Source organism: Oryza brachyantha, chromosome 2 (genome assembly GCF_000231095.2).
Source record: "Oryza brachyantha chromosome 2, ObraRS2, whole genome shotgun sequence".
NCBI classification, from domain to species: domain Eukaryota; kingdom Viridiplantae; phylum Streptophyta; class Magnoliopsida; order Poales; family Poaceae; genus Oryza; species Oryza brachyantha.
Window position 1 is genome coordinate 14,860,387 of NC_023164.2, and position 8,598 is coordinate 14,868,984.

Genomic DNA, 8,598 nt, shown 5'->3' on the forward strand with positions numbered 1-8,598 from the left:
CCGACATCTGGGGGGAATATTCCCCCGGGCCGCCCTATTCCACTCCCGCCCACCAACCAAACACCTACAAAAAATAGATATCCACTCAAAACCCCCATCCAAACACACCCTTAAAGATCTTTTTAGGTTTTGGGGCTTCCGTAGCTAGGTCCAGGGCTCGACCTGTGCATGGTTGGACCGGGTTGTACTGCCCGGGCTGGGCCCAATATGAGCGGGCTTGTCCACTCATGCTAATTAAGCAGAAAATGCTTGCAAATTGCTCTGTCATCATAACGGAGTCATAAAAAAATCAAGATGCACAGAAGTAATTAATCAACTACGTAAGTGCTCAAGAAGTTCTAAGCTATGACCATGTACGTGATTCAGCAAGGTCGTCGCCCCGTCGGTGCTGATCAAGTAGCGTGCAAAACGTGCATGCCTTATCCTAGAGGCACGCGTCCCCGAAGATATAAGCTGGACCTACATGGATTGGGCGTCATTATTTTCTCTTGCTCGTGAGGATTACCAAATATTGCTGGCACTTTTGCTCCCATTGCTTAAGTCAATATTTGATTTTGCAAAAGAAAAGTAATGCCAGGGTGTGACACACATTTCTGTTTGAAAATAGAAAAGCCAAACGACATTTCAACACTTGGATTCGTATTGGCTATTTTATTTTAATTTTTGAACCAGTTACAGCAGGGGAGGCCCCTGTGACTATTTTATTCTTCATTATTAGGGTTGTTTAGAACGAAGGGAGACTTCCATTTATGGATTTTCCTGATCATTATGCAGTATTCTTTATCTGGACAGCACACTCAACGCACAAGCCAAGCATCCTTGATAAGGATAATATATAATACTACTATGTCATGCGATTATTAATAATGTATAATGTATTTTTCACATTCTTTGTTAAATAATCTAGATATATAGCGATAGAGGCATCAACACTGTTAAGTCCGAGTGACTAATAGCATATGTGGACAGCCAATTGTTTTTAGTGCATATACATAGCAGCCGCAAAGCAATTTGTAGTGGAGCCCGAGTAGCTCCCCAACTTGTTTAAAAGGTGGATCCACCACTATATGTGAACTTTATAGCTATATAATACCCCCATCTTCAACAAAAAAAATTACTTTGATCTTTCAAACCTAAGAGCATGTACAAGCTATGGCAAGCCATTAGCTCTTGATGTTTGTATGTGTCCCTAGGATAGAAAAAGGTAATATGTAAGACATGATAATTCAACTAATGGTATGCCTAGACGAAAGTATCAAGGTCTTGCTTCTTAAGGGCCGACGACGACTTTTACCTTTTTCCTTTTTCTTTCCTTTTTCACTTGGCACAAGAAGGTTATGACTCTAATTTCGAGATGACCAAACTTATGACCGGGTCGTATTCTCCTCTATAAAGCTGCTATAGCATTCCTTGTCAAAAATCGACCTCTTAATGGAATCTTGACTAAAGCTTTCAGAAACAACGGATGCCTACATGGTGCATGAAATGTCGAGTAGTGAGATCCTAAGTACAGTATTCAAGGGACATAGGGTCGTAAGTATAGAAGGTAGTCATAAAGATTCAATTTGGTGAGTTTTATACTAGTTCACGCCCTTGAGGTGGGTTATAGCTCTAATCCAATTTATATAGACTAGAGACGATAGAAATCATACCAAGTACACAATTTGGGGAGTGCTTACATAACCTACCAACTAATCTCGCGAAGAAGACAACAACGTCGGTGGCTAACGCTATATCTCTCAGTGAGTTTTCTTGATGTGGCTCTTGTTGTGTCTAAGACTTGAGTTGATTCTTCGATCCCCTCTTCTCTTAGGAAACCTTGTATTTATTTCGTGAAATAACCCCTTCTCCAAGTAAATCTCAAGGCATCCTTGTAGTATAGCATCAACATAGTTCCAATTGTACCTAGAATAGACTAATTAAACAGAGCTTTCCTTATGTAGGATATCTTCTGTCCTTGTCTATATTCATATTCATATTTGGTGGTTATCTTCTGCATTATATTAGGTATGTGAAATTCCTATTGAGGTAACTGCACGTCTAGGAGGTATCCCATATCTATAACATTGATTGTGGTATTCTTGACGTCCACTTTAATGATCGTAGAGTATGTCATATTTAATACTCTGACAAAGTCCATGTAAAATTCAATTTAGAAATATTTTAAATTTGGTTAAGTAAATATTATTTAGAAAGAGTTTATGTATGAGTTCAACTTAGTAATATTTTCAATAAAAATAAAAATAAATAACATTAGAGAAGAAATACCTCTTTACTTATATTAATTGGAGGTTGAGCTTATAGCGCCACCTCAATCCTACAAGGTAAATAGCTAAAAGGTCTCACGTTAATTGAAAATTCTTAGAACTCACACATTACTGGTATAAAAATAGATTGATCGTCTAATCTACATAATATAATTCAACTAACATATGACATTGGATCATCAAACCTACACCAACGTGACAATTGAATTTCTATAGTCCAAACCAAGAGTAACAACAATGAAATACAGTATAAAAAACCCAGTACTAAAATGTGTACATACTAAGCATGTTTAAATCAGCCCCAGTTTGGTCAGGCCAACACAATCGGTACAGGCCTAAATATTGAAGCCTGAAATTTATAAAAAAGACCAGAAAGACTTAAAAATCAAATATATCAAAAAGGCTCAACCCCTGTTGAGGAAGCCCGGGGGTCGGGCTAGGCCTTTTTTAAATTGTCGGGGTAGGAGTTGGACTTTTTTTGGCCAGGCTTTTTCATTCTAGGCCCAGTGTTTGAACAGGGCTAGAAGATAGCGATGAACATCCATTGTCTATAAGAAAAAGAAGCTATCATATTTATTCTTGTGGGCTAGAAAATATCACGTTAATAAAAAAATCCAATTACAAATGAATTTAGAAAAAGAGTCCATGTGTAAATACAATTTAGAAAAATTCAAGTTTTGGATTAAAATTTTTAAAATAAGTGATATTGAGCGAAGAGTCCATCCACAAACACAATTTGAAAACATCTAAAATTTTGGTTAAAAAAAGTAAAATTAAGAGAAAGAGTCAATATATAAATATAATTTAGAAGTATCTAAAGTTTAAATTATAAATTAAATATTATACAGAAAAGAGTTTATATATAAAAACAGTTTAGAATACATGAGGTTTCATGTAAAAATATAATTTAGAAAAAAATTAAATTAACAATTTTAAGAAATTGTTTTCAAGATAAGAAATCATATACATATACAACTGATACCGATGTTAGTTGTACAATATGTGTGGGCCACCATGTTATTTTTTTAATTAAAACTGGTTATGAGCTAGTAGTATTAAAGTTAAAATGGCGGGAGGACGAGAAACACGGGTAGCACAAAGTTTACATATCTTTGATTAAATGTATTATTACCAAAATACTAAATGATCCATCACATTTGCGGACATGGACATATGAATTACCGGATTAATCAAAATATTAAAAAAATATAAGTTTGATTAAGGTGGAGCCGAGTTTAAAATTTTGTTATCCTTTCTAATTTTTTTCATAATAATATTATATGAGAAAATTTCATAACGACGGTATCTGCGCAATCTGCATAGGCCACGACTAATTACTAATACCGTAAATCAACACCGTAAAATAAATACGCGTCCATGTGATACTCAACACGCAAGCAAGCTACGGTTTAAATAGAAAAAACAATAATAAACAAATAATTCAACGATCCACGGTAGTCAGTCAGTCAAGTTTACTCGAACGCGCAAATCCCTGATTATTATATATGAGTTTTACTTTTATCTTTTTTTTTTTACCTCAAAGTATCGGTATCTCGCGATATCAAATCGTTTGTAATCGTTGGATCCAATAGTGCATATCCTCTTAGTCGTATCTCGGGTACCAATACTCGAGATAAAAAAAGAGATAAAAAAAAAAGATGAGAGTAAAACTCATTATATATATAGCCCAGTGGTGTTCTCGCCATCCGCACATCCCTTTCTTCCTGCCCCCCTGTCCTTCCTGTGCAGGTACAAAACAATGGGGACTCATCGGCTGTTGGTGCTCGCGCCATGGGCGCTATTGCTGCCGCTGCTCCTCCTGCAGCTCGCCGGCGCGTCCCATGTCGTCCACCGCAGCCTCGAGGCCGAGCAGGCGCCGAGCTCCGTGCCGGCCTCCATTGTCAGCCCCCTGCTCCGGACAGGATACCACTTCCAGCCCCCCATGAACTGGATCAACGGTAAGCACCAAGATTGCCTCTTGCTGAAACTATTGTTTCTCTCTCCGGTTTCTTATCCCTGTCTCTCTTTGGTGTTCTTCTCTTCTAAGCTTTAGCTATGGCTTAGCTTTGCATAGACAGACAAGACAGGAGAGATGGGAATTCATGGAATCCCATGTCTCTGAGCTTGAGCTTTCATGCATATTATTGGCTTGCTAGAAAGTGTTTTTATCACCTGTAATCTACACAGCCGGTGGTAATTTCTGGTGGAGAAAAAAAATTACAGCTTGCTTAGTTATAAATTCTATCTTAGAGGTATTAGTTAGGGAGGTTGTCCTGAAGTTGTTTTCTTCCCCGTCTGAAAAAGTCAAGCTGCAGGCTTGGCTTTCCAAGTTATCACGGAATCCGACAACGGTGAAGACTTGCAGTTCAGCAAGTACCCGAAAAAACAATACACCAGCTTTGTTTTTAAGCACTAGGCTAATGACTCTTGATTGATACCTAATTGATGCTTGCTTCAATTATACTGTTCTAACTCCAATTTTTTTTTGTGTCTCTTGTTGTGGCTGGTTCTGAACTTCTGATGGCTGCTGCGGCTGCAAATCTCAACGCTCCCAGATCCGAACGGTACGAATTCTCCGGCCCGTTTCCTGCAAATTATCTCTGTCTTGTTCTCCCTACTAGATCTATGATGTTGAGAGTTTAATGAACAGAAACACTTGTGTGCATGTGTTCTTTCAAATATGGGAAGATTAAAGTCCATTTTTTTAGGGGCTGCTAAGAGAAAGGACATTTTAACATTCAAAATGGTACATGCCCGTCCGCACATGCTGCAAGGCAAAATATATATGCACGACGGCATCTTTTGCTGTAGCCACCAAAGTTTTAAGCTGGTCCAGCTTGCAAGATTTGATCTTTAGAATATAGCATTGGAATCAACGGATTCCTTGGCGTATGAGTGTCCGGAAGTGAATCTCAAATGAACTAGTACAACTCCCATCACGTAATCAACCTTAAAAGAGTTCCATTTTTGTAAAAGCCAAAAAGAAACACTAGAAAAATAGAGAGAAAGCGTGTAAAACATACATCATATGTTCTATATTATAAGACTTTTAGGTTTATCCAATTTATCCATATATTAATATATATGTTTTGTATATATATTTAGATTTATTATTACGTATATAAATTTACGTTAAATTAAAAAAATCTTATAATATAAAACGGATAAAATATGCTGTTTCTTGTGTTGAAAAGGGCCACTTTATTACAAGGGATGGTACCACTTGTTCTACCAGTACAACCCAAAGGGGGCCGTGTGGGGCAACATCGTGTGGGCCCACTCGGTGTCGCGGGACCTCATCAACTGGATCGCCCTCGAGCCGGCGATCAAGCCGGACATCCCGTCCGACGAGCATGGCTGCTGGTCGGGCTCCGCCACCATCCTCCCCGACGGCACGCCGGCGATGCTGTACACGGGGATCGACCGCCCGGACATCAACTACCAGGTGCAGAACATCGCGTTCCCCAAGAACGCGTCGGACCCGCTCCTCCGGGAGTGGGTGAAGCCCGGCTACAACCCGGTGGCCTCGCCGGAGCCCGGCATGAACGCGACGCAGTTCCGCGACCCGACCACGGCGTGGTTCGCCGACGGCCACTGGCGGATGCTCGTCGGCGGCCTGCGCGGCGCCCGCCGCGGGCTGGCGTACCTCTACCGGAGCCGGGACTTCAAGACGTGGGTGCGCGCCAAGCACCCGCTCCACTCGGCGCTGACGGGGATGTGGGAGTGCCCGGACTTCTTCCCCGTCCACGCGGCGGGGCTGCAGGCCGGCCTCGACACGTCGGAGCCGAGCACGAAGCACGTCCTCAAGAACAGCCTCGACCTCACCCGCTACGACTACTACACCGTCGGCACCTACGACAAGGCCGCGGAGCGGTACGTCCCCGACGACCCCGCCGGCGACTACCACCGCCTCCGCTACGACTACGGCAACTTCTACGCCTCCAAGACCTTCTTCGACCCCGTCAAGCGCCGCCGCATCCTGCTCGGCTGGGCCAACGAGTCCGACAGCGTCACCCACGACAAGGCCAAGGGCTGGGCCGGCATCCATGTACGCAAAAAACTTAAACTTTTAGTAATTTAAGATATATTATATCTCGGGTTACTAAACTTTTACACTAAAAATATGATATCTTAACATATTTTTTCTAAGAGTGATAAAAATGGTCTTAAACTAAACTGATTGATCGATCGCTTTGGCAGGCGATCCCAAGGAAGATATGGCTGGACCCGAGCGGGAAGCAGCTGCTGCAGTGGCCAGTCGAGGAGCTGGAGACGCTGAGGGGCAAGCCCGTGAGCGTGAGCGACAAGGTGGTCAAGCCAGGGGAGCACTTGGAAATCACAGGCCTCCAAACCTACCAGGTTCGGTGCACGTACTACGTACCTACACAATCTGATAATCAGTAGCAGCAGGACTAGTCTCAAATTTTTCCATCCAAGACAAAAAACCAAAAAAGGAGACAAGAATATTGGCATCGCTGCCGTCAAGGAGGGCCGGCCCCATGTGCAAGGATCGGCTAGCCCGCTCCGGTCCAATTCCGTATGGGCACTGATCATCGCGTGCCCAATTCCTGCTCGTCGACGAATTTTCCGCTCGTTTCGCCATCCACCCCGTGGACGCATCCGGTTGGCCGCAGAGAAAATCCCGCGCATCGCACCGCCAACACGCTGTCACCCTCTTATTTTTCTCTTCGGAAATCTAAACTTTAAAGTTTTATTTTTTTTACTTTTATATCGCTAAAAACATATATATAAATGCTTGATTCATACATTATTTTTATGAGAAGAAAAGTTAATTAATTTCACCATCTCTATCTAAACGTTTCTTGGTGGTTTGGTCGAATGTCAGGCCGACGTGGAGGTGAGCTTCGAGGTGTCCGGGCTGGAGAAGGCGGAGGCGTTCGACCCGGCGTTCGCCGACGACGCCGAGAAGCTGTGCGGCGTGAAGGGCGCCGACGTGAGGGGCGGGGTGGGGCCCTTCGGCCTGTGGGTGCTGGCCTCCTCGGGCCTCGAGGAGAAGACCTCCATCTTCTTCAGGGTCTTCCGCGGCGGCTACGCCGGCAAGCCCGTCGTCCTCATGTGCTCCGACCCTACCAAGTAATACCCCTCTCCCTCCTCTGACACTACAAATTGCACACATTGGCACAAAAATCTCAAGCTAAAGTTGCTAAATCCAACGCTCTGATCGCATGTGCGTTTCGTTAATTTTTCTTTGCTATCGGCCGAGCAGGTCCTCTCTTACCCCTGACCTGTACAAGCCAACCTTCGCCGGGTTCGTCGACACCGACCTCTCCTCCGGGAAGATCTCCCTGAGAGCCTTGGTACGTACACGAAGTTACTTCTTCTACAAGATCAATCAATCAACATCCCTCTTTGATTTGATTAGTAGTATACACCTCTTGTGTACATCAGAAACTGCTTTATTGACCATCCATCGAGTTTATGTACGTGCTAACCTACCTTGCGTGCCATTGCAAACTTTTCAGATTGACCGTTCGGTGGTTGAGAGCTTCGGTGCCGGGGGCAAGACCTGCATCTTGTCAAGAGTGTACCCGTCGATCGCGATAGGGGACAAGGCTCACCTCTACGTCTTCAACAATGGCGAGGCCGATATCAAGGTCTCGCGTCTGACGGCGTGGGAGATGAAGAAGCCGCTCATGAATGGCGCCTAGCTAATTAACTAGTTAATTATAATCGCAACAGATGGGAGAGATGACAGGTTCGATTTCTGCTATGCGTTCTACCGATGCACGATGGCTGACATCTCTGTTAATCTTCGTCGACGGCGTTGCTTGCTGCACGGTGCTTGGCTGTTCGTTGAGGATGATTGAAGTGTGTATTTGTGTCCAGATATGGAAGATCAGGATAGGAGAGAGAGAGTAAATTGATTGCTTACTACGTACGCTTCTTGTACGATTTGTTTGGATCAATCACGAGTTGTGTCCCTAATAAAGATGCTTAATTTTGCATCATATATATTACGGATAATAATAATGAAAAGAGCTTTTCCATTATTCATCATTTCAATTATATGTGTTATTGTCATATTGATGAATGAGATGATGATGCTAATCTGACACGCTGCTGACGATTAGCTCACCAGAAGTACGTACAAGCTGCATTTTCCTTTTGAATTCTATAATTTGATTCCAAAATTAATTGTAGGAGATTTTCCTTATAATTGCTAGGAAGGCGAGCAAAACACCTACAAAAAAATATTCTTGACACTATATTTCAAAATTTTGGCTATTTAGAAATTAAACAAGAATCATATTTCGAAATTTCACAGCACATAACTGGCAAAGGGCAGTCCGGTTGCGAGTCAAGGCAACGA

General features: G+C 42.6%; 1 protein-coding gene across 1 annotated transcript; it reads left to right on the forward strand.

Moving 5' to 3' along the window:
• Positions 1-3,979: 3,979 nt before the first annotated feature.
• LOC102708029 (beta-fructofuranosidase, insoluble isoenzyme 1) lies at positions 3,980-8,291 on the forward strand. The gene is made up of 7 exons (XM_006647281.3): positions 3,980-4,225; positions 4,823-4,831; positions 5,462-6,315; positions 6,468-6,626; positions 7,114-7,361; positions 7,495-7,585; positions 7,751-8,291. Exons 1-7 carry the CDS (start codon positions 4,027-4,029, stop codon positions 7,934-7,936), a joined length of 1,746 nt encoding a protein of 581 aa, XP_006647344.1. The 5' UTR covers positions 3,980-4,026; the 3' UTR covers positions 7,937-8,291.
• The last annotated feature ends 307 nt before the right edge of the window (positions 8,292-8,598 follow it).